The 26,104-nt window shown below is 39.5% G+C and overlaps 2 protein-coding genes across 11 annotated transcripts in view; one reads left to right on the forward strand and one right to left on the reverse strand.

Moving 5' to 3' along the window:
- The window catches only part of MRRF (mitochondrial ribosome recycling factor), a 48,625-nt gene extending 42,426 nt beyond the window's left edge, over positions 1 to 6,199 (reverse strand). For 2 of the 9 annotated variants that reach the window (XM_039866678.1, XM_039866685.1), the window contains exons 1-2: positions 6,057 to 6,078; positions 660 to 871 (exon numbers count right to left, since the gene is read on the reverse strand). In XM_039866678.1, coding sequence (XP_039722612.1) covers positions 660 to 871; positions 6,057 to 6,067 — 223 coding nt within the window. In that variant the 5' untranslated portion in view covers positions 6,068 to 6,078. Of the gene's footprint in view, positions 1 to 655; positions 872 to 5,773; positions 5,799 to 6,056 lie in introns of those variants that run through there. The other 7 variants (XM_039866684.1, XM_039866683.1, XM_039866681.1 and 4 more) reach the window with 7 other exon arrangements.
- On the forward strand, positions 6,168 to 25,843 carry RBM18 (RNA binding motif protein 18). Of its 2 annotated transcripts, XM_039866688.1 has the most exons (7): positions 6,168 to 6,300; positions 8,536 to 8,643; positions 9,127 to 9,255; positions 16,158 to 16,284; positions 19,106 to 19,192; positions 20,878 to 20,963; positions 23,888 to 25,843. In XM_039866688.1, exons 3-7 carry the CDS (start codon positions 9,143 to 9,145, stop codon positions 24,045 to 24,047), a joined length of 573 nt encoding a protein of 190 aa, XP_039722622.1. In that variant the 5' UTR covers positions 6,168 to 6,300; positions 8,536 to 8,643; positions 9,127 to 9,142; the 3' UTR covers positions 24,048 to 25,843. The 2 variants fall into 2 exon arrangements, with proteins under 2 accessions (XP_039722622.1, XP_039722623.1); XM_039866689.1 differs by lacking the exon at positions 8,536 to 8,643 and having other exon boundaries at positions 6,173 to 6,300.
- The last annotated feature ends 261 nt before the right edge of the window (positions 25,844 to 26,104 follow it).

Below are 26,104 nucleotides of genomic sequence, written 5' to 3' on the forward strand. Positions count from 1 at the left end.
GTGCTAAATAAGAAAAACACAGACCCTGTCCTTACTGGGTCTGGCATGGAAGACATATAACAAACAATAATCAAACCTACAATTAATTAACTAATTAATGAGTGCTGTGTTAAGTACATCAAAGGTAAAATAACAGTGTGCACGAGTGCATGTAACTAGGGACCTGACCCAGTCTCCGAGGTCAGGGAAAGCTTCCCTGAGAAGCGACATTTAAGCTGAGACCTGGGGTATATCAAAGTCTCATTCTTGGATGACACAAACCATTAAGATCATCCATCTAAATCCATGGCTCTAATACCCCTTACCCAACAACCTTCTGGTTTTAATTTTACTTCCAACACAGATCTTCCTATAAAGAGAAAATATGTTGATCCCTGCCTCAAGCTTTCTGGTTTACTTGGCACTTATATCTCTAATTCTAAATCTAAAAGAAAGAAATTAGGCTTTTTCTGAAGCGTGGTAACATATGAGGCAGCATGGTAATGAGAAAACAGACCCCAGGCTCTCTGTCGCTGTGACCGTTTAAGCTAGTCAATTGTACTTGACACCATGTCCTCATGTGGCAAGGAGAGAAATTCAGTATACCTCTGAGATCCTTCCAGCTATGATAATTCAAGGGCTAAATATAAGAAAGGGGTGAAGAGGTCACACATACCTACCTTTGGCTTTCTTGGTAGCAAAAAGACGGGTTGGTACAGCTGGAGAGGCCATGTATTGCCCATGGTTATTTTGTCTTCCATTCACTGCCTTCAGCGTAATTTCTGAAAAAGGTCTGGTGAAGGCTGCAAGGGAGCTGCAAAAGGCAGGGTGGACCAATCGGAAGCACTTCAAACCCAAGGCCATGACTGAAGACAATCCTTGTGAACATCTACTAAAAAGAGTAAGACAAAAAGTAGATCTAAGTAAAACAGACTCCATTACAACTTCAGAAAATAGTGTGTACTAATTATCGAACAATTCCTAGAAACTACGCTATGTGCCATCCAATCTAAAAACATTGTCTCTAATTCTCCCAACAGCTGTACAAGGAAATACAATTAGCCACATTTTACAGGACAAAGAAACTGAGGCTTGCAGAGATTTAAGTAACTGGCCCACTGCCTGTGTCTGTAGGATTCCCAATCGCCATGCTCTTTCCACTGCACCGAATGCCTCTTAATACATAAGGAACATAGAGTTAAGCAAATGTGCAGCAGCCTAAATCTCTAGTGATGCTAATTAAATCCTTATAGGAGATGAACAAAATCTTGATAAAGTTATGCCGCAAACAGGGAGGGCAGAGCACTGGAAGAGGACTTTAAATAAGAAAAACATTTCAACAGGCATAAAATGACTGGAAAATTCACATAACAGCACTTAATTAAAAATTTCTTTGGTTCCTTATGCACTGATTACCAATTATAATGCACTTTAATATGAGTCTGAAGCATGGCTGAGGTTTGAGGTCTTCTGTGTTACAAGACTGAAGTTCTGGAAAATGCCCCACTTCTCTGTGTTAACACAAGTTACAACTTCTGAGGTCTTTGACTGTGGAAAGATACTTGAGCCTACAGCTACCTCTGAGAGAACACAGTGTTAGCTGAGTGACCAATGTAGCTCCTGCTAGGCATCTGGCTATTACTTAGCTAAAAATTAAGAACTATTAGCCTCAAATACCTGGAAGCTACTATCTTTGAAAATTAGTTGCCTACCTCATTTAAAAAAAATCCCATCCTAAAATTTTGATGCAGTATAACGGACTGAGTAAGAGCATGCTCTCTGTAGCCAGGACGGCTTGGAATCCAGTTGGCTCTACCACCAACTAAATGCCCCTGAACATTTCTGCACCTTAATTTCCTCAAATGTCAAATGGGGATAATTATAGTTATTCCTTAGGGTTGGGAAGAAGAAATGAGTTTATGCAGGTAAAACACGTGGCACAGTGGCTAGCAGCCACAGCTCCCAAAAAAGTTATCTATTGATAGCTTTGACACCTTTCCTTCCAAAGACTTCCATAACAGGGTAAGACATAATAAATTTTGCATATCATTACTGATGTATAGGTAGCCTAGAGTCAGTCAGATCTGGACGTAAACATCAATGTTGGGCAATTCACTCCACCTTTCTGGGCATTACTTTCCTCATCTGCAAAATGAGAAAGATAATCCCAATCTTAAAACGAGATAGTGAATACACGTAAAACAACTAGTACAGTGCTCAGAACATAGCACCTGCTTAATAAAAACTATCACTATCATTCTTTTAAAAGAAAAGCAAATGAGTAGGACAAAGGCAAATTTCTCCTGATGTGATTTTTAATAGCAAGGGACGCTAGGAGTCAGTGATTAGAGTATGAAAGTAAAAATAGATTTGGATTAAAAAAACGAAGGAATATTATCAATAGCTACAATTAATTTAGGTCAGACCTGAGCTGCTTGCTTTACCCATATTATTTAATCCTCTTAATAATGTCACAATACAGTATAATAATTATCTCCATTTACAGATGTAGAAACTGAGGCCCTAAGAGACTATCACTGTCCAAGGGCATGGAGCTATTAGCTTGGCCCTATTTCAGCAAAACTGTTCACAAAAGTTTGGCTCTAAGTGGGGTTTCTATATCTAGATTTTCACCTAATATAGCCAATGCCTAACCCACACTTATATCCAAATATGGCTGTGTAATAATGTGTAGTTTTTGTTTTTTTAATCTACGGGGTCTCAATCTGGCTACTCCATTTAAGACAGGTTTCCTGGTGTTCCTGTTGCTGGTCATAATATCAATCCACAAAGCAACAGGAAATCAAAATGGGTTAGAAATAAACAACCTTTGACAGAAAATGCAGCACCCAAAAGCAGACCCAGTACACGTGAACCGGAAGCCAACTCTATAAATAAACCACATTGCTGAAATGCTTAGGGCATAGATTTTAATTGCACAGAAGTCAGGAAATTTCAAAGTGGAAGTTCAATAAAGGCAGTCTCTTGGACCCCTTTACATTAAGGACATGCATATTAACACTCAGTTTAGCACAGAAGAGTCGAGGAAAGGAACTATTAGGGGAGCCCAAGTATTATCCAACAAAATTAACCTATACTCAGAAAAAACATGGCAGAAAGTATGTAGGCTTTGCATATAGTCTTGAATTGGAATCTGGGTTCCCCAACTTACTAGCTGTGTAACCTTGCATAGATATTTAGCCTCCCCGAGCTACATTTTCCACCCCACACCACATCTTTCTCATGGTGATACTGAGCCTTAAAAAAAATAACTGAAACAGTAATAATGAAATAATAGCTAATACTTATATAGTGATAATTATGTGCCAGAAGCAATTCTAAGTGCTGTACTGTATACATTAACTTATCTGAGCCTCAATGATAACCCTTTGAGATAAATACTATTATTATACCCATTTTATGTATGAAAAATCAGAAACACGGATAAATAATTTGCCCGAGATTTTATTTCGGGCACTCTAGCTCCAAAGTCTGTGCTCTTAACCACTATACTAAACTGTATACACTGAAACACTCAGCACAATTATTGGCATTATTATTCAAAACTGTTATTTTTAAAAATAATTATTTTAATTAGTTTCAAGTACATTGGTTAGACCTCTATATAGTTCATAAAACGATCCCCTAATTGCTCCCTCCCCGCCAGCCCTCCACCTAGCCAACATATTGCTAACTGCATTCCCTCTGCCATGCTCCCTATCCCTATGACCATCTATCAACTACTAATTTGTACTTCTTTAACCCTTCACCCCATTCTCCCAGCACATTTTTTCCAAAGTTGAAGTTCTCAAACCTTGGATCTTCCTGTTTTTCATAGAAGGTGCATTTTAATTTTGGAAGGAACTAGATGAGGAACACAAAGTCCTGGCTTATCCATTGTCCCAGCAACCTCTGCCAATCCAGTTGTATATTGCTCATAATATGTACATTTCTATAAATGTAGGGGTGGACACATGCAGGCCCTTGTTATATATAAAACACTTTCATATTGTGGACATTTTTGAAGAAGTGATTCTAACTGAAAGAACCTCACAGGGTGATCTGACCATAAATTCCTAACTGGGCAAGTCATGTGTGTAGTCACACCCAAGGCATATAACTTCTTTAGTAAAAGTTTTATCTTTGCCGTAAGCAAGCCCTGTCCATTGCTTCAGTGCATCTAGGTTAACACATCTTTAAAATGCCTCTTTTTCAAAATAACCACCCTCAAAAGAGCACATCATCTTTACTATCCCGTAATCCAATCGCTGCTTTGCTTTCTCCCACTCATGTATTCTTATGTTGCCTCCTTAATTCCAAATGCATAAAAGCTGCTGCAATCTACCATTCTTCAGAGCATTTGAGACCTTGCTTCTCAGCAACTGTTATGTCAGTCTTGGTGCAAATAAATTCTGATAAAAATTCTCTACAGGTTTGGCCATTTCTTACATCAACAACATGTATTACCTGATTCCTACAAAAACCAGAGTCATGATTACCACCACCGTTTTACAAATAAGCAAACCGATCTTTCATTTCTTTGAATACTCCTGCTCCAGGGTCTTCTTCAAACACACTGTTGAATCTGCTTGGAATGATCTTCTCTCACCTCTTTAATGAACTATCTTCCATTTTTCTTTCAGATCTCAGCTTAAGTATCACTTCTTCAAAGGACTGCCTTCCTTGGCCATCTCCTCCAGCCTAAGTCAAATGTCCTGCAACCCAACTTCAGAACACCCTATACTTTTTTTTATAGAACTTACTTTAATATCAGTTAATACTTATGTAGTTAGTGGATTACTAATTCTCTCCATGAAACTATAAGCACTACAAGGACCGGTCTATGGTTGTCTTGCTCACTGCTGTATCCCCAGTGCCTAGCACACTCCCTTAAGACAGAAGACACTGAATAAATGTGATGGATACAGGAAAGTCTAGAAAGATTAACCCTTTGCCCACGGTCACAATGCTGGCACCAGAATTGGAATCTAAATCTAAGAAAGTAGGTCCCGAGCTCTCCTTCCCAACACTGCTTCAATTATCTGTTGGTTTACCAAATTTTCACTTAGTGATAACAGGTCATTCTTCTAGAAATTCAGTGCCATGTAAACGTATTTATAGAATCTGACTATACACACATGTTCCCGGCACAGCCAAAGGAAGGATGAGACACTTTAACAAGTGGAGAAAGGGCCTTTGCCTAAGAGCCAGTTCTGGATTCTAATATCCCTATCTCATCATTCCCAGCCAACAACCCTCTTTAGATTCCTAACCATCCTGCATCCAAAAAGGATTTGTGACTTGTGACTTGTATCATCATTTCTCCTACCTAGGTTTTGTTTCCTCAACTATAAAATGAAGGTTCAGACCAGGTTTTCGTTCTTTCCAACTATAAAACTCTCCAAGATTCTGAGAAATGCAGTAGAGTGTGGTGACAGGAAAAGGCACCAAACTTGGAGAGGACGAGAAAGTGTCTTAGTTCCAACACTACCTAGATATGTGGACCTTAAGTAGGTCAAACTCTCTGGACCGCAATCTCAGCTGTAAAATGTGGATGACAACATCATTTGTTAGGATTACCAGAACGATCAAATGAGATGACGGATGCAGAAGCACTCTGTAAAGAGAGAAGGGCTATGGAGATGACAACTGTTTCGCCATAGGACGGCAGCGAGTAACTGTTAAAAGTTGAGGCTTTGGAAGTTAAGCTCCATTAACTAGTAGGCACGTGACTCTAGTAAAGTTATTTCTCTGAGCTTACGTTTCTTCGTTACGGGGGGATAACAATACCTACCTTCATGAGATTGTTCTGAAAATTAATATTCCTGCCAAGTACTGGGCTCTAAATAGTTGCTTCAATTTAGTAAGCGACCCGCCCTCCCATCCTGTAAGTTCCTAGCATAGGAGACGAGCCCCGCCCCCAAGCCTTGAGACCCGCTGATGCGACAGGTTCCGCCTCCAGCCTTAAAGGTCAAGCCGGAGTCGGAAGGAACTTGTCAGGGAGCCACGGTCAGGCCCCCTAACGTCCCTCAGGACTCCCAGATTAGAAGTCTCCAGCACCAGGATAGCGCGCGCGCCTCAAGGCCATGCGGAGGCCACTCACCAGCTATTGCCCAGGATATTAAGGCTCGTGCGAGCGCGGCGACGGCGGCGGCGCTGACGTCGTGACGTCACGGGGCGGTGCGGCGGCGCAGGCGTAGTACGTCACCGGCGGCCTGGCAGCCGGCAGCGTTGAGACCGACGCGTCTAGACGCGGTTCGGCCGCGGAGACGGTACTTGCTTTGGGGGCATGAGCCGAGAGGAAGACGCCGAGGCCACAAGGTGAGTCTGTGCTCCTGCATCACAGCGTCGGCCCCGCAAGGGGCTCCGAGGGGAGGCTGCCCTAAGAGACGGCTTCTCAGGCCCCGCCCCGGATTGTCCCGCCGCTGGCCCGGAAATAACAATCCGAGTAGTGACCCATCGTATCTGGAAATTCTCGGCCTGAATCGGGAAACTGGGGTTCCAGGCTTGACTCCGCCGTTATTGGTAGCTTTTAGGAACAAGTGCCTTTGCTTCTTTGCATTTCCGTTTCCCCAAATTGACTACTCCTAGCTTCCAGAGTAGTTGCAGCTCAGATGGGAGGATAGATGAAAAAGCATTTTTGTGAAAACTCGGTTAACAATCTCAGGAGCTTTCGTCATTGCATACCCAAAGGATTTTGAGTCACATGCCATCTTGATTTCTTATTACACTTTACCATTCCTTAAAAAGTGCTGTGCAGATATTGTCTTATTGAAGCCTTATAAGACTCATGAGATAGTGTAATTGTGTCCATTCTAGGAAGAAAGAAGAAACTGAGTCTCCGAATAGAGGAATGGCTTGCTTCATTCATTCGTTCAGTAAATACTGAGCACCAGCCATGGGCCAAGCAGTGTAGAACCATGATCAAAATAGGCAGTGCCCATTCCCTTAGTAGCTTACATTCAAGTGAGGGAAACAGAAGATAAAACAAAGTAACACAATGAATTAGTATTATATAGAAAGAAAAAGGTGGCTGTGGTGGAGACAGGGAGCTCTGCTCTATCAGGGAAAGCTTTTCTGAAGAGAAGAACCTAAAGTTACACAACTGGGTACAGAAGCCAGGATTTGAATGCATTTCTTTTGGCCACATTTTCTGTTCTCTTCCCACTAAAAAATGGTATCCTTCTGTGATACTAAGTAGCTGTTGATATTACTGTCATTTTTAGACATGAGAAAATCAGAAGGGCAATCATTCAAGTCTCATCTCAAATGTCATCTCTTTTAGAGGCCTTTCCACTAATTCTAAAGTAGTCCAACCCCAGACTCCACATCAATTCTCCTTGCATAACTATGTTTGCAACACTTATCACAGATTACATCTCGTTTATTTATTTTGGTTTAGTTTTGTTCTGTTCCTCTTCCAAATATAGGCACCCTGAGAGCAGAGACCTTGCTTGTTCCCTGCTCTGTCTCCAGAACGTGGACAATACTTAGAAAAGTAGAATCTCAATAATTTGTTTTTAAGTGAATCATCTGTAAGAAAGTAAAAGTAAAGCAGGGAGAAAACAAAATGTTTCTCCTTCCCTGTCTTTACTCCTGGGAATCTATTTATGTCGTTTTCACCTTTCTTGAAGGAGCTAAAAGCAAGAGCTATGGCTTTTTCATTAGTTCCGTTTTCAGCAGGTAGGCCAGGGTTTAGCAGTTGGTCGTTGCTTGTCACACATTAGTGAACAGATTGAACATGTGGGAAAAGAAGAATACTCTCATGTGTGGGGGTAGATAAACATGTTCAACACTTACCTAGGGACTACTGTGTGCTAGACTGCAAGTTGTGCTGAAATAAGAGGTATTGTCAGGTTTCAGTGTATGTCAGCTGCTGTTATTAATTAAGACAGTTTCTGCAGCACTGACCTCCAAGGCACTTCTGGGTATAGGATGCATGTTTTCTCTAACAGGGAGTTCTGAAGTCCGGCACAGTCTGCCAACCTCCTAGCCCCCCTTTTCTTTTTCTCTACCACATTAAACATTTACTAGAGCTTTATTTTGCATCTGTCATCTCTTTCGTGGTCATCTCAGCAACGTGAAGATTTAAGCAAGACAAGATTTATTACGTAGAGATGAGGACACAAGCTTAGAGACAAGTGGCTTCCAGGGGAAATGCTAAAATTTCAAACCAGGTCTTCTCACACCCAGGTTTTTGCTCTGTCCACCACTGTCTCCATCATAAGCCTCATCCTTGTTTTTTGGCTGTGAAATGAGACATTTCAGAAACTGAGCCTAGTAATCATTTAAGCTAATGTTAATTGAATGCTTCTTAGGTGCCATGTATTGTTTGAGTGCTTTAGGTGTATGAACTCAGTGAATCTGCACAACTCTTATGAGGTGTTCCCATTTACAGATGAGGAAACTGAGGCACAGTGGTTAAGTAATTTTCCTTAGGTTACAGAGCTAGTAAATGGTGGAAATGGAATAACTAAGAAGGAGGTTAGTCTCTTCCAGTTTCTCTCCAAATATTAAATATGATAATAACTAATATTTATTAATTACTGTTGTCAGGTGCAGTGTTTAGTGTTTTTTTCATGCACTATCTTCACATGGCCCTGTAAGACAAGGACTGTTATTTCTGTTTATATATATGAAGAAACGGAGACCTAGACTGTTCAGGTAATATACCAAGTCATACAACCTACTTTCCACCCCAGTTCTAACTCCAAAATCTATGGCCTTAAGTCTCTTTCATAAGAAAGAGATGTACTGCTTCCCTTCCCTGTCCATCACCTTCAGTGTTATTAAGACTCCCTGGTGGTTTCCAGGGCTTATTTTGGGTGACAGTTGTTGCACTGGAGTATCATGTAGTAGGAAAGACTTTGGCCTTCTGCCCAGTCAGCCTCTGGCTTCAGAAGAGGAAAACTTTAGTTTCTACACACAGAGCCATGCCCCTTTCACCTTACATGGAAGTTTTTGCATTCTGGCTGCCAGAGGATCTCTCCCAAGAGAACTGGTGCTGGGGCCCTGGTTGTGGAATAACCAAGACCTTTGCAGGACCGCCTAGGGCATGCCCTTGAATAAACGTTTGTTGAACTGGATTTGAAGTCTCATGTTCACAGTGTTACTTCTCTCCTGTCTGAATGTTCACATTTCCTTTAGTATTTCGTAGAGATTGATGGAAACAGAAACCAAAACTCTTCCCCTGGAGAATGCATCCATCCTATCAGAGGGTTCCCTACAGGAAGGGCACCGGTTATGGATTGGCAACCTGGACCCCAAAATTACAGAGTAAGTTGAAGTCATCCTGATTCATTACCTATAAATTGGGATATTTCTGGTGATGATACTGTTCAGAAGAATTTTCAAGAGATGTAGGATATGTTTGGTCCTTTTACTTATGTTTTAGTTATCTTTGGAGGGCATGTGTTGTTATTAATAGTCTATTACCCTGTCGTGCTATTTTTCTTACATTGGGACTCTTCTGCAAGGACATAGACTTGGATATCCTTTAAACTTATATACTTGTTTCTACTTGCCAAAGATGTTCTGTTTTCAGCTATTCGAATCCTTGTACCCCGTGACCAGGAAGTTATTCTCTAGAATCAGCCTTGGGCATAATTCCCTCAAAATGAAGGAACCAGCAGCAGAAGTCTCAGTCCTTCACAAATAGGCAGAGAGGTACCACTTGACGCCGTTCCGTGTTAAACAGCTCTGGAAGGTCAGAGCTGGAAGGGATCTTAGTGATAACACCAATCACCTTGGTTTTCATTCATTCATTAATGATTTGAGTGACTACTGTATGCCAAGTACCATGCTAAACAGTTTTCAAACTTCTTAACTCTGAGGAACCTCGCCTTAAAGTAATTGGGACCTATGCATATAAAATAAGAGCTCAGAGCTGCTCTCATTAAAGGGAGGAAGAGATGCATCCAAAACCTTTTGGCAACTGCCACCCTTTCTCTGGCAATCACTTATAGGGCTCCATGGAGCACACTTGAAAACCTCTGATATGTTCCAGCTCTCTTATCCTATAGTACAGGGAACTGAAGCACAAGAGACTGTGCCTTGCTCACAGCCACAAAACTAATCGAATTGTCCTGACTTCCCACTCTTTCCATCGTGGATGTTATAGTGGAAAGGAATTGTTTAGCAAAGAGAATTGAGAGATTTTTTCCTTCTCCCAGTTCAGTAGGGGCAGGCAAGGTGGTGGTTGGTGGCAAAATAGTAAAGGATGACTGGAATGAGCTGTATGTAGTCAGTGCTTAAAGCAAGCAAGGAGGATATCATCAGTCCTAGAAGTTACTCCCTTTATAGAAGTGTTAAAGGCAAGGGGAGAAGGGACAAGAGAACCTGCAGAGTCTGGGATGTGAGGAGGTGTATATAATGGTTGAGATTAAGAGAGAGGAAAAGAGGTATAAACTGTATCAGGAACATGACAAAGTTTAGTTCCTTAAAGCTGCTCAAACTCAAATTGGCTAAATGTAGATACTATTGGATCCCTCTAGAAATCATGGTGATATTTTAGATGTATTGCTCCGTATTATTCCAGCTTGGTCCCGGGAGCCCTGGAATAGAGACTGTGCATTGATACTGGTTCTCTTTATGGCTCCTGGCTCTAAGGATGAACGTGTAAATCTGCCCAGCCTCTCAGTTAATGTTTGTTGATCAGAGAAACTGTTGCTATCATCCAAAACCCAAGCTGTGAGGGGATGCTCCTGAGAGTGGTTTCCATTCCCACCTCTGTGGATCTGAATGGAAATCTGGAGCATGGAAACAATGTTCATTGTTTTGGCTGCAGTTCTCTGTAATGAGACACTTCTAATAGTGTCCTGCTGCTTGACAGGAAGATTCAAATGGGCATCTACTACCTCAGTTTATGTCATATGTTGGATGAGTGTTTTCTTCAGTTAGGGCATTAATAGGAACATTGAATCACATTTTTTCCAACTGGTTCTCTCTGCATTTTCTACATCAGGCCAACAGTGGACATTAAGTACTAACCTGCAGATTGAGGCCTTGCTGGCTCTACCTGTGGCTGCCCACCTCTATATCACCAGACATCATTTTTACTTTTTCCTCTAAGTCCTCGTTTTAAAACATCTTCTCTATTAAATTAACCAATTTACTAAATAGTAATACATTTATTTTTAAGACCATAACTACCAGTCATAGCTTATGATTAGCATGAAATGCTTAGTATTACCTCATTTAATTTGCTTAATCATAGCAAAGAAAAGTAACATTTTAGTAAGGTAGGTCTTATGTTGTGGAAATATGTAATTTCCTTCCAAGTTTTTGAAGTATATGAACACGTGGATCCTGTTCCTCTCAAAGAAGGTAATGATTGACCTAGACTAATTATTAAAATATGGTCATTCCAAAACACTGAAGGATTACATGATAAAACTTAGGTGAACCTGTGGTACCTGGCTTATAGTCCAATTTCAGAAAGTATTATTTGAATCCGAATCTCTAAACTTGTAATGACTTGACAGAGTTTACAGAGCACCCTCCAGTTTTCCTAGTTAAACTGTTTCCCCTTTCAACAAAACCCTTCTTATCTCTCTTTCCTGTACATATTCATACTCTACCATCCTCCTTCCTGATATTTTTTATAAACTACTTTGAATGCCCATCCTATCTGAGTGCTTTCTTACCTCTTGTTAGAAGACAAATTATAATATGTATTTACTGTCATTAATGGTTACAGAGGTATGTAAAACAGTGTCAGTTAAAAACTTTCCCATTCAGTTTTTCAGTTTATTTTGTAATTAATTCTAGTCATCCCGTGTGTGTTAGCGAGTTATTAATCTGCGTCTGGCTCAAGTTATAGTAGGGTGTCCATTCTCTCAACAGCATATGCATTGCTGAGTCTCTAGCACTCTATTCTGCTTCTTTTTTATTTGTGTTCACTTTGTGGTTGTACTCCTGACCATTTAGAGCCATGCTAGAGGCCAGGAATATGTTATCTGTATGACCAAATAGATTGTAAGGATTTGGATTCAGGGGAGTGATGATATACTTTTATTTATGGCCGTAGCAAATGCCAAACCGTTGTTCTTTCTACTGTGTCCTGATTCCTCTGAACTACATCAGATCTCATGTTTCTTACCTTTAAAGTGAAAATAGTCAACTAAATGATCTGAACGTTTCTTCTAGCTCTAATGTTGCCTTCGTTCTTATTTAAGCTCATAACAACCTTGGGAAGCAAGTGGGACATATTTTCCTTGTTTTATAGGATGAGTTAAGTGAGTTGACTCAGTTTACTGGAGTAGTTAATGATAAGACTTATTTCCCACAACCTAAATTGGTGCTCTTTGTACAAATATTCTAATAGCCCACATAATTGAATAGTTATAACCTAAAGTATCCTATTCTAAATTTTAAAATATAAGGACTTCTTTTAAATTATGGGACCCAATCTAACTGTCTAACTAAAGGTAAAACAGCACCTTTGAATATTAATACTAGTGCCTTCAACAGAGAAGTTAAAAAAGTTCATGTCCTTAGATATTTTCTATTTTTCTCACTGTGGTTCCCTCCAAAAGGATTGATACTGCTTTCTTTATCAAATATTAAATATGCTATGTAGAAAGCCAAATTAATAGCCACTGCATTGTGCATAAGTCGAAGTATGAGCAGGAACAAAGCCAGGAGAAAGTCTGAAAGAAGGAACATTCCAAATGGAGAGCGAATCATAAATAAAGTTGTATAGTAGGAGTCAGAAAGATTGTTATGTGTGAGCAGAATGTCAAGAAGACCTTTTTGACTAACGGAGAGGTTGAATACTAAATGATAATGAAAATAGTAGTTGGATAGGATATTATCAGGTTAAGACAAGGTCTTTAAATTTTATTCAGACAAGTTTGAGTTTCATATGGAAGAGACTCATTGTAGGCGTTTAGCAGGAGACAGACATCATGAAAGTGATGTTTTAGTAGGGAAATTGGGCATCAATATGTAGGGCAAATTGGAGGGAAAAAGACTGAAGATGAAGATAGCTACAGACCTGCCATTAATATCACCTAGGTCGAGACAGTGAACTTGGAGGCCAGTGGTAAGTCTGAGAGATGAAAAGAGTGATTGAAGAGGAGTGGAGAGTTGAAGATGATCCTAATGTTTCTTCCCTCAGAAATGTAAAAGAATTATGTCCATATCGACCACTGGAGTAGCTAGAGAGGGGCAATCAGTTTTTGGAGGGAAGGACATTTTGGGAAATGTTAAGTAAACTTGTAAGCAGTAGAGAGCTCTCCAGGTGGAAATGTCCTTCTGACATTGAATTTCATGGATAAACTAGAACGCATGTAAGAACACTGTTAACCCATGAAGAATCCCTTTTTTCTGTCAGCCCATTCTTTATTTTTCCTTTGTTGCCTGTGCTTTTCATGCCTTGGTTTGCACAAAACAGCCTCTACTGTTCGTTACATTCAATTAAATTTGAAAAACAGTAAGACTAGTCCATTGCATACAGCATAGAACATAAAGATCCACCACATAAAAATTTTTATAAGTTCAGAAAGTTTTCTTTAGAACAAATCGTGTACCAAAATCCATCTTAAATGCCATTTTGTTGGCTTCCCATTGCCTACAGCATCAAATTAAAATTCCCTTCCTAAGCATGCAGTATCCTTCACAACCTATCTCCTGCCTGCCCCCACTCTCTTCCAGTGGATCAGACTCTTTTCACCCTTGTGTTTGTGCATGTGGTATTCACTAACCATCACCTTCCCTGCACAACTGGTCCTCTTCATCTTTATGCTTAGGTATATACCTGTATGTGCAAGCATGACACTGTTTTGTAATTGTTTGATTACATATCTCCCTCTAAGCAGAATCTGGGGTCCTTGACGGCAGAACCCTAGTTGTCATCTGAGTAGTCCAAGTGCCTAATATAGTCCTTGACACATAGTAGGTATCTCTTTTAACATTTGCATAGATTTTTTACTTGTCTACTATTAGGCAGGAAGGCCATTTTACTAGTGATTAAGTTGCAGAAATATGTGTGGGACTGGGGGACTAATTCTCTAGCTCTTGAAGGCCGCAGGGCGTACATTTCCTTAAGTAAAGCAAGGCTCTGATGTGTAGTGAGCTCTCCCTTACTTTAGCAGCAGATGAAAGTGCTTGCAGATGTGAAAGCAAGAGTCTTCAGGCTTTTTTCACTATCAGAGCTTGCAGTCCCCATCTCCAGGAAGCAAAATAGTAAACATTTCATTCCTTTTGTTTCGGTGTTCCGATAATTTCAAGAAATTATCAAACAAGAAAAGTAATCTTGGAGAAGTTGAAAGAAACAGACCTAAGCAGATGTTCCTGGAATCTTAAGGTCGCACTTCTTGGGCAGAACACATTTGTTAGCTTTTCAAAGAATAATCTGTCGGCGGTTTTTTTTTTCCCTGAGTAAATTAAAATTCATTTCCTAGGAAATGCCGATCGCCTTACCTTCCTGCCATTAAGCAGAATGGAGCTAATGAAAAGATGACCAGCCCACAGTAGCTCTTAGATTGTTTTTAAAAAAACGGGTTTGACCCACCATTCATTGCAACTGGTACAGTGTTAAGGTTTGAATGGATATAGTAAGTGAAAGATACAGCTGGGGGAGACTCTTCTAGCCCATCCATGTGTGCATTTGAGACACTCAATCTTGCTGCAAGCTATTCACAAAATCAAGGAAAACCAGAAATTTGTATTTGAGGGTCTCCCTTTCCCTTGAAGAATCACCTCCTACATTCTCACTAGCAGTTTAGGTCTCCTAATGGGAGTTGAGCGTCTGGAAACAAGAGAGTTACAGTGCTTTTCCTTTCAAAACAGGTTTAAAGACCAGTTGAATATCCACCATATGCCCCGGGATCTGTGTATCCTGCCCCAGGATAGGACCTGTATTATGTCTTCCTTGCTCCACCGTGTCAGGCACCTGATCCAGGATAAGGGGTTTGCTTGTTGATGTGCGTTAGTATCAAATTTAGTATAGCTTATGATCCGTTTCATATATTTCTGCCTCCCAAAGGAGATTTTTACTCAAGAATAAAATCTTGATGAGTTTTCTCCTAGAAAACAATGTGAATAAAAATGTGGCTGTAAAGGCAGCTTTACTGACTCCCTGTGGGGTAGAATTCCCAGTAATAACAGATTTAGCATGTGGGCTGATACCTTTTTAGTATCACAGGGACAGCATTGTTTAGAGAAAGCCTTGACTCCGTTTGAATAGCACGGAGGATGCCAGGAGGAAGGCCAAAGGAAAAGGAAACGGGAGAGCTGTTGGTTTGTCTCACCCTTACATCAGATGACAGGAAGTCGGAATTGAGATTGGCCACGGCAACCTGTTAAGGCCACATCTGTTTGAATAACTTAAAAGCTCTATAGAAACCAAATAAGTTTTAGAGAAAGGAATCAAGAAAAGAATGAGGGGCAGAGTGGCACACAGAGCTCAGAGAGAACCTCCTGCCAGGAATAAATTTCTTGGCCATCAATATTTTTTGTTCAACCATGCTCCAGAGTATAAACTGCGTTAAGCAACTAAGGCTGGATGATTTATGGGACTGGCCGGGTTCCCTTGCCCCATGTGAGACCAGACTCAGTCACGTTGTGATTCCACGTTGTCTTGACATTCAGTCAAATCAGGAATTGTAACTCTCAAGCCACTAGCTGTGACTTGGTTTTGGTCAGAATTTCTCACAAGTGTAGTTTGGGGCTAATGACTGTGAAATCTAATAGGGAAGTCTTCCAGGGTTGTTTTGTTTGTGTGACTGTGTATGTGTTTGTTACTTTGTTTATTTTTGAGATAGGGTAGGCTTTGGCTTTTGAAATGTGGGTGTGTCTGATGGAGTTGTAGTTATTCACAAATACTATTTCATTGCCAAGAAATTAAAAATAAATAAATCGACACTATTTTTGAGCTTTTCTCCAAAAGAAAAACAAATGGTGCTTGTGGGCCAGACAGCTGTTTGTTAGGTGTGGTTTTCTGTTTGGTATTTTTGTGCTGGACAGACGCATAGCCATGACAATTCTAGTTCCCATTCCAAATAGAGGCAAACAACTCTGTTTGCCAAATAAACTAACAGTGCAGTTTGGAGGAAGGCAGGGGGCGGGGGCGTGAGATTTTATCCCTGGGGTAAATTATCTCCTGCTTTTATCTTGCTGAAGTCAGGCTGGGAGGCCAACAGATTCCCAGCTCATGGGCTGTTCCTTGTCCACAGATACCACCTCCTGAAGCTCCTCCAGAAGTTTGGCACCGTGAAGCAGTTCGACTTCCTCTTCCACAAGTCAGGTGCTTTGGAGGGACAGCCTCGAGGGTACTGTTTTGTTAACTTTGAAACTAAGCAGGTAACTGAACTTCTCCCCCTTTTACGGTACTTATACTCTCTCATGGCATTTGTTCATCTTTCCTTAACTACTAGAATAGCAGTTCCTCGTGGGCAGGGGCCGTCCATGTCTGATTCTTCTCTCTGTGCCTTGTTCTGCGTCCTAAAGGAGATCCTTGGTAAACAAATGAGGTAGTGAACAGCTTCCAAACTCTGCCCCTCCCTGGGCTCTCAGACTAGGGCTGCTAACGTGCTTTCCTGACCACATGCTCGGGGATGCCACGTTCAGCACATGGGCACCCTCCTCTCCGTTCCGTTTCATTTTTCCCTTTAGTGGCTGACCAACAGGGCTTCCTTTTCTTTCAGTAGTTTCTCCCACGGGTGCAGAAGCCTTCCCTGTCTGGTGAGCCACCCACAAACTCTCTTTCATTTTGATTTCTTAAAAATTTACCCTTCTCAGTGTCTCAGAATAAATGCATACAAATTTAAATATACATGGAGGAAGAAAATGTCCAGCCTCAACCATGTTACATACATGTATCTTGTATTAAAATTTAGTCCTTAGAATAGATTGCATTAATAAAGAACTTGAATTTGAATGTTATTTAATATAGAGATACTGCTTAATGTTCTATAACTTTACTGGTTATATGTGAGAACGTTGCCTAGTTATTATTTTATTCATAATTGTATTTGGATGTTCTTCTTTATAAAAGTAAAGCATCTTTAATTATTTATCTTTCTAGTCTCTTCACATTCACACAAACAAAACAACAACCCTGGAAGACTTCATACACACACATACACACACACACACACACACACACACACACACACATACACACACACTCTTTATAACACAAATAGGATCATATCGTATTTACCACCACTCACAGTGTACTAAATTTTTTTCTGTCACCTAATACCCATCAAGGTAACAGTCTGTGTCATGATATTGTTGGTGTAGATATAAATATATAAAAATTCATTGACCTATATCTTTAACATTTATACATTTTTTAGATGTAACTTAGACCTTGGTTAAAACGCTAGTCAACAGGACTTTTGATGACTCCGTAGTATTTCATTATATGAACATATAAGTTATTTGACTAGTTGTTAGCTATTTAGGTTCTCCCCAGTGATTCATGAGTATAAGTGCAGTAGTGAATATATTTATAGCTCTAAATATATGCATATTTACTACATTCATGAAAATAGAGTGGTGTCAACAAAGGCCATGTGTATGTTTTCTTAATTTGACTGCCAGATTGCCACCGAGCAATGATGTATCAGTATTTTCTGAGACTGTATGAGAGTGTCATTTGTCCTGACCAGTGCTGGGGTTTTTTTTAATTTCCTCTAATTTTTTACAGATGTGGTAGGCAATAAATGATACATTGCTGTTCTTATTGTTCAAATTTTTTTGAGGAAACCGAAGGAATGCCCGATATGGTTAGCATTTTTAAATACTTTATTCTTTCTCAGTGATAGAATGTGATGAGGATGCTCACAGACAGCTGAAATCAGTGGTCATGTTGGGGCTAGACATTGATTTAAAAACACTGGACTAGAAGTCACGAAGCCTAGCTTTATTTTTGGCTCTGTTATTTATTAACTTTGGGCAAGTCTCTTAACCTCTTTTGACCTCAGTTTTCATCTGAAAATGGGGATTAAAAACACACATGCTTTTTACCTTATAGAAAGTTGAGAAAATAGATAAGGGTACATATGAAAACATAGTTGGCATTTAATAATAATGTTGAAACATGAACTTTGACACAGGGCACAGAGATAGGAAATTATCTTTTAAAGCATTTATCCCTTTCTGGCATCTTACTACCGCTGATGCTACAAAATTAATAGTGCTGTGTAAATTCTGATTCACAAAGAATAAAATGTCTCTCATCTATCCCTTTAACGTCACTTGCTGTAGTGAGGCAAGGATCCCAGTGACTAATGCCTGACATATAGTGGGTACCCAATGAATATTTGTCTAATGTTATACTGGCGAGCTCTAGAGGAATAAGAATCACCAGTAAAGCCAGACTGGAATGCCTGCGAGTCTTATTCTGCAGTCTCAAATAGGCTCTCCTGTTTCTCTTCCTGTTCCTTTAGGGCTTCTTCACCTCCAGTAAACATGGGGTACGCTTGGCCAGATGCCTCATGGATACAAATGGAGCAGAGAAGGCTTGGCAGGATGGAACAGTACAGCCAGGCTTCCTGGGAATGTCTTAGAGTGCCCGTTTCAGGAATTCCTTTCAACCTCATTGCTTCTATATCTGATAGGGAAAGGGGGAGGGAACTTTTGGCTCTGAAAGCCAGGTGCATAGATTGGCTCACACAAATACCTTGCTCATAATTTCTTTGACTCACTTCTGCTTTTTCCAGCCTAGTTTCCTTCACTCCCATGTCCTCTGAAATTACTGTTTCTCACTATGGATCCAGGGAGTATAAGCCTTAGTTCAGGCTCCTTGGTTGGGAGAAGTACAATTTCTTGCTGTAGTAGGTGCTGCCCTAACAGAAGTAAGAAAGTTATTACCTTATAGGAACAATACTATTAGCTAACACTGGTTGATTGCTTACCATATGCTCCATGCTTTACATGTACTCTTGTGCTTCTCAAACAACCAATGAGGAACAAGTAGTATTACCATATTTTATAGGTAAAAAAGCTAATATTCAGAGAGATTAAATGTCTTGCCAAATACTGCACTGCCTGTGAATGACAGCCAGAAGTTGAATCTTTGTTTTACTGACTAAAGAAAATCATACCCTTTTTATTATTCTGCCTTTATTTTATTGTAAATCTTTTGACTAACTGTAATCCCTTTCCTGGACAGGAAGCAGAACAGGCCATCCAGTGTCTCAATGGCAAGCTGGCTCTGTCTAAGAAGCTGGTGGTGCGGTGGGCACATGCTCAAGTAAAGGTAAGTCTCATATGCTACGAAGACAGTATCAGCTCATCCTGGTCTCTTTCGAGAGACAGTTGTCCACTTACCCATTTGCATCCCAGTCTCTTCACATCTGGAACAGCCATACTTTGGTCTCCTGTTCGTATTTACCATGTGTGTTGCCAGATTTTTCTTTTGAGAAACATCTCAGGAGGGATTAAGTTCCTTTATTGTTTCTCTCCACATACCCACAGATTCTGTTTTTGATTGATTTTTCCATGTGGCTGATGTGTATACTCAGACCTCTATCATTTTTTTGGTGTGGTGGTTCTTTGGAGGAAAAAATGTATTTATTTAAAAAATTAGTTGCTTTAGGCATTATTAGACTCTTCCCAGCCTCTCCATTCTGTGAAGAATTTGAATATGTTTATTCTAAACGCTTGGGAAATGGGTAGTTTGCATGAGTGCTTAAAGCACTGGCGTCTCATTATGCCAGTGATTTTGAGTTATTTGGGGGACTTTGCAGTGTCTGTATTGTCTTCAAGGCCTGAGAAGTAGCACACTGCGTTATGTGTCCCAAGAGAAAATGCCCTGGAAAAGCAATGACCATTAAAAAAAAAAAACGAATGGCTCTTTGTCATAGCTGGTACAGGGGTGGTGAAGTAGAGGGGCTGGAGGAATCCCAAGAGTGATTCTCTTCCTTCTGCAGTGGAGTCTTGGCATACCTGCCTACGAAAAGATTTGTGACCGTTAAAATGGGAGCTTCATTCTTCAGCTATATGAGCATCCGTTTTTGATCAGAGACTCTCTACCTAATAGGCTTCCCAGTAAAGAGTCAGAAATTAAACATGTGAGCTCAGTGTCCACGCTGAAAAACTGAGTTCAGATGCTTTGGATCCTTATGAGTATTTCAGGTAGTCACAGAATCTTCTCAATTTCTAGGACACATTGCCTTAAAAATAGAAACAACAAGGAGAATTACCAAATGCTTTTTTGCTCAAAAGAAAATCAAGTCTCATTTGCCAAACTGGCTGTCATTTTCTCATTCTGCATCTCATTGAAAAGGCGCGCAAGAGAAATTATTCGTCATTCCTGTCTTTCATTTGAGACTCTCTGTGCCTCACAGTTCTCTTCTCCTACAAGTCTTTTTGACCAGAGGCTCCTGATTGCTCTTTAATATTACATTCACTTTTTACAGGAAATATATAGTTATCTGACATCAAATTTAACTGCTCTTTTACTGGAAAATGTTTTCTATGTCAGTGGCTGAAAGCTGTTACCACTTTTCTTCTCCACTCAGTCCTGTTAAGAGTTGACTATTATGCTTGGTACTTTGCAAAAATCTAGCAATATTTTAAAGTGTTTTGGATGAAGAAAAATAAATGTGGTAAGAGGTGACAGTTAAAATGAGAAGGTAAGAGGGTAGTCCTGCTGTGTATCTGTGCCATCTGTGAATTTGAAAGTTGAAATTCTTTCTCTACCAAATAAGGAGGACTAATAGCTAGATGGGAGGTTTCTTCTAAACTTCTTTTTCTAAATTTGTAGCTTTTAGGCCAAAACAATGTGGAGTTTCACATTAATTATACATGTAAAGCAGTCCCAAAATTGTCTAGAAATACACTGACAATATACTGATGGGGTTGGAATTCATGAACCCACACTCTACAGTAAAGAGCTGGTTTTTGCCCAGGGGAAGTAATCTCCCTTTTTCTTTCTTTCAGAGGTATGATCATAACAAGAATGATAAGATCCTTCCAATCAGTCTTGAACCATCCTCTAGCACTGAGCCCACTCAGTCAAACCTAAGGTAAGATGGTGTACTGTAGAAAGACACAACAGTTTTTCAGGAGCTTGAGCCATTTCTTCATTCCCAGCCTTCATTCATACTCTAGTAAATCTTTGGACCCTTAATTTAGAGTAGAATCAACTAACTTTTGACATGTTGAGAGAGGTGTTCAGTTAACCTCAAGCATGTATACACTTCCTCTCCTCCCAGACCCCCAAGAACACATACTACCCACTTATAGATTCATTCAAAAAAGGCTGGGTCTACCTACCACGTACTAGCCGTTGTGCTTGGCCCTGGGAACATAAAGATAAATCAGACACAGTCTTTACCTTAAAAACAAGCATTTTAATGAGGTCTTATGTCTCTTTGATGTTTATCATTGTAATTCCTCCAGCAACCATGAGTTCCTTTATTCAGAATTTTAGTTTACAGCACTTTAATTCTGTGTACCATTTTAGCAACTGTGACAGTTTTGGTACTAGTATGTACAAATTGTCAGTTACTTCTTTGGAGTTAATTCAAAACAGAAGGAACTAAAGGTTGGGTAGACAAAGGAGAGGTTAAGTAGATGGTTGAGCAGACGTAGAGTTTGGATAGGAGATGTTTGATTGGGGTTTTGTTCTTTGTTTTTTGCATTGTAGCCTAGGGAGAAATTTTAACAATAACAATAGCCAGGATTTACGGAGCTTACTGTGAAGCAGGCACTACGATAAACTTAACCTTACCTGCAATATGTCATTTAATTATCATGAAAGTTCTTGTTAAAGTACTGTTACGCCCATTATACGTACAAGGAAACTAAAGTTTACAGAGGTGAAATATCTTGGCCAAGATCACACAGGTAGCAAATAGCAGAGTCCACACTCAAAGCCAGTTCTACCAGACTTTAATATCCAGTCTTTTAGTTACTACTTCAGAGAAACTCCAAGCTGTAAATGCAGAAATATAGTTCTAAAGCCCATTCCAGGGGAGGCTGGGAAGATATGTGAAGCATCAGTGATTTATAAGGATTTGAAAGCAACACTCAGTCATAAAGGCAGGAACGTAGTGCCAGTTTGGATGGAGGGCCAGACAGAAAACAAACAAAAATCCTTTCTTGTGTATTATCCATACCAAACAAAACAACTTTACAAGCATCTCATTAAACCATTGGGGAAAGTGATCCTGAAATGTTGTCAGGAGGGGTGAAACTGGTAAAATAGAATTAATATTTTAGTTACTAATTTAAGTTTAATATCATTGATATTTCTTAATTTTGTGCTGCTTTATCATTTTGTTCTCCCAGAAATTTTTTAAAAAAATTATAAAGATGTCTCTAGATTCAGTAGGAGTTTATATCCACTATGCTATTTTCCCCTTGAGATTGAACCTCCTTGATCACAGATTGGTGTCTGTGGAAGTTTTCATAAATCTTAATTCCTGTTGGGAAAGGATTAATGCATTTATTCTTGGTGGTCCTCATGTTACGGTGAAGGTGTTTTTAGTTTCTTATTTTTACTGTTCATACTTTTTCCTAGATAACCCAGTGTTTTCCATTTATTTTTTAATACAGAGGACCTCAGCTCACATCTTTCTGATAACACGTATGTCCAGTTAGAGAAGGTGGTTTCCCTGTGACTCACACGGGATGAGTGGCTGGCTGTCCCATTAATGAAAGAGGTGCTGGAGTGCATCTTAGTAATACCTCAGTGTTCTTTTTTATTGTAACTTAGTTCCTTAATTTACAGTGCTCATTTAAAATTAGGAGTATGTGTGGCAGATGTATACCTTTTGAGGATGTCTGAAAGACCTTGCGTACATTCCCTTCCGAGTGTCTCCTTCTGGCAGTAGACCATTGAGAGCATCAGGAATGGAAAATAAAGGGAGCCATGAGCCAAAAAATACCTACTGCCAGAGCGCTTTGCATCCTGGTGCAGGGATAGCAGTGACCTTGATCGGATGGAATTCTTTACAACTTTTTCAGTGTCTCCTCAGCCCTTCTCCCTAATATTGGGCTGCTCGGCTCCCATCCTGATGGGGAGGGAAGAGCAAGGGCTTTGGAGATAAACATATCGGGCTTGAATCCTGGCTATGCAATGCGTTAACTGTGTGAACCTGGGCAAATCACTACCTTTCTGCATTTGTTTCTTTATAAAATGTGGGTGATAACTCTGGCAGTATTGGTGCAAGGGTTTGAAACAATTTAATGCAAATGCTGGGCACAGTGCCTGGTTCGTTTTAAGCACTTTGTAAATGATAGCCCTTATAAACACACAGTTGTCAGGAAAAGGCAACTTTACATGATTTCCAGGATGCATTTCATTATCATTCAGTGATTCAAAAGATGGTACAGTGTAATATTTACTAGCATGGGCTTTGGAGTCAGGTTATTTTCAGATCTCATCTGTACCACGTACTGGCTATGTAACATTGGGAAGATTAACATTGTGCCTCAGTTTCTTCATCTGCAAAATAAGAATATAACCTATCTTAAAATCGTTGCTTTCAATCCTACATAAATTATTTTTTTCCAGTTTCTAGATATACAGTTCAGTGATATTATAGATACATTCATAATGTTCTGCAACCATCACTAGCATCCACCTCCATAATTTTCATTTCGTGAAACTGAAACTATGCCCATTAAACAATATCTCCTTATTCCCACCTCCCCTCTAGTCCCTGACAACCACCATTCTACCTTCTGTCTATGATTTTGACTAAGTATCTCAATTAAGTAGAATCATACAGTATTGTCTTTTTGTGACTTTTTTGTGACTGATCTGTTTCTTAAAAGGAAAGCATTATTTTTTGTGTATATTTTATATGAAATGATTGAATGTTCATATTTCAGTATCTTCTTGCTTCTCTGATACACATAAAAGGTACAAGGAAGATGAAATACACTAGTATTTTCCAAATGCACCCAGGCCCACTCTGATCCTCTACTGTCTTTTTTCCAGTGTCACTGCAAAAATAAAAGCCATTGAAGCAAAGCTAAAAATGATGGCAGAAAATCCGGATGCTGAGTATCCAGCAGCACCTGTCTATTCCTACTTTAAACCACCAGATAAAAAAAGGACTACTCCTTATTCTAGAACAGCTTGGAAATCTCGAAGATGATGGTTATGAATCACTGTAGCAGCAAAAGCAAAATTGATCTCCACACCTGAAATCCTCTGCCTTTGTACTTTTTCAGTGTGACTGGTACTATCCAACAGCGCACAATCAGATGTTAGAGTTTGGTAACATAACATTTTTGGATGTTCCTATGGATGTTTCTACTCTGAAGTATGTGTGGAATTGAGCATCATCCAGAATAAATAGGATTGTATCCAATTGTGATTTGAACACTGGGATGCTCTAGTTGGCTGGTTTGTTTGGATTTGTAACTTCTGAAACATTATATAGTGTGCCAGAGAGAAAGGCAAACATGAAAAATGTTATTATTTAAATCAGGAAACTAAATTTATTATCGTCTGTCTTAAAAAAAAAAAATAGAGCATTTTTCTGGGCTCCAGTGTCTGCAACATAAAAGAGACAGGGAGAGAAGTGAGAGATTTTGAATCATGTTCAGAACTGTTGTTCCAAAATTTACTATGGCAATCCCTCCAACTGGACTAAAAAGGAAAAAGTTCTTGGCAAAAGGGAACTGGTTCGTTGAGCAAATGTTGCGGTTGTCTATTTAAGAATTATGCTTATTGTTTTAAAATCCCAAGTAGGAAAACATGGTGTATGTCTTAAAATTGTTTGCATCAACAAAACTGTAGAATCAACATTTAACATTTTATACCACAACAGAAGTTCTATTTGGAAATCCAACTTTTATTCTACAGTGATCACTTTTTAAAAATCTAAATAATCCTGCTTTTGGTAATACCAAATGTTGTTACTAACGTGGAACTTTTGAAATTGCACTTATTGCATGAGATTGTTTTTATAGCATGAGAGTGTTCTATTTGAAATTGTATCATGGTCAATCTAAATAGAAATGCAAACTTTCTTTGAAAACTTAAACATTTCTATATTGATCTCTATCAAACATATTTATTAATCATTGTTTAGGGGTCTGAGTAGAAGAAATTGAATTGTCTTGTGCGGGGTGAGGTGGGGACATGCAGTGGACACAGTCAATGGAGCAGGCACTACCCTGGCACCAAGATTGTAATGACCTTATGTTTTATGTGGTTTTTAAAGGCTTGAAAGTCTGCATGACTTATAATAATAGGAAAATAAATCATATTTATTTGGGAGTGTGTTTCTCTCAGCAGTTTTGGTCATTTTGGTGCCAGGTTGACGGACTGTTTCATTGGGCAGGACCGTTGCTTCTTTACCAGGTAAATAATTTTTTATACCCTAGGTGCCATTCTTAGTGATTACAGACTTTTTATCATTATCATTCCTAGCAAGAGAAAGCTTTCATTGTAAGAACTTAAGTCTTCCTATGAGCATAAGTAAATTTACGACACTTGAACCAAAACCTCAGCATAGCGAGGTTTCAGAATTCACAGAACCGGTTCAGAGAAATTCGTATCACCTTTACCAAGGTAAATCTTTTTAGATATCTTTAGATATTAAATACTTTCTGCATTTATTAGCTCTGTCTATGATGCAAGTAACTCTCCTTCCTTTGGGGGGGATAGTTCAGGGAGGTGGGAGCAGCATCTCCCATTTTTCTGGTGACTTCTTAGAGTAGAGAATTCACCATTTTATCCTTAAGTCCTCAAAGGGTTGTAGTGGAGTAGGACTTACTTAATGCAAAATAGTCTTCTATTTTTAATAGGAACTTAGAAAATACTTAACTTTGAATTATCTAGAGCTGTTTCCTTTAGAAACCAGAACTATTTATTTGTATTTAAAGCAATGTTTATTATTTGTACCAATTCTTATTACTCTGTGTGAATAAATGTAAGACAGTGTCCGTGTGGTTGTGTCTTCTCTCATCCATTTTCTGGAGTAAAGACTGCAGCTCTCTGGTGGCCTGTTTCCCTTCAGGACTGTGGCCAGTGCGGGGTTGAGGGGAGGAGTACTGTTTCTAAGTGCTCTCTCTACCAAAGGCTCTGGCTAGAGGTGACCTCACAGGCAATTCTCCCTACTTCTGTTGTTAGAGGAGAGAAATGAGACTAGCTATTTTTGCTGCAGTCTATTTGAAAAGAAGTTGTTAATGCAAGTCCCCGAGA

Source organism: Pteropus medius, unplaced genomic scaffold (genome assembly GCF_902729225.1).
Source record: "Pteropus medius unplaced genomic scaffold, Ma_sr-lr_union100, whole genome shotgun sequence".
NCBI lineage: Eukaryota > Metazoa > Chordata > Mammalia > Chiroptera > Pteropodidae > Pteropus > Pteropus medius.

What these genes read in the sequence shown, in the direction of transcription:
- RBM18 (XM_039866688.1), top strand. Translation starts at nt 9,143, where the DNA reads ATGGAAACAGAAACCAAAACTCTTCCCCTGGAGAATGCATCCATCCTA. An exon ending in TTAACTTTGAAACTAAGCAG is followed by an intron (nt 16,285 to 19,105) that starts GTAACTGAACTT and finishes TTTCCTGGACAG; the next exon opens with GAAGCAGAACAGGCCATCCA. An exon ending in CCCACTCAGTCAAACCTAAG is followed by an intron (nt 20,964 to 23,887) that starts GTAAGATGGTGT and finishes TCTTTTTTCCAG; the next exon opens with TGTCACTGCAAAAATAAAAG.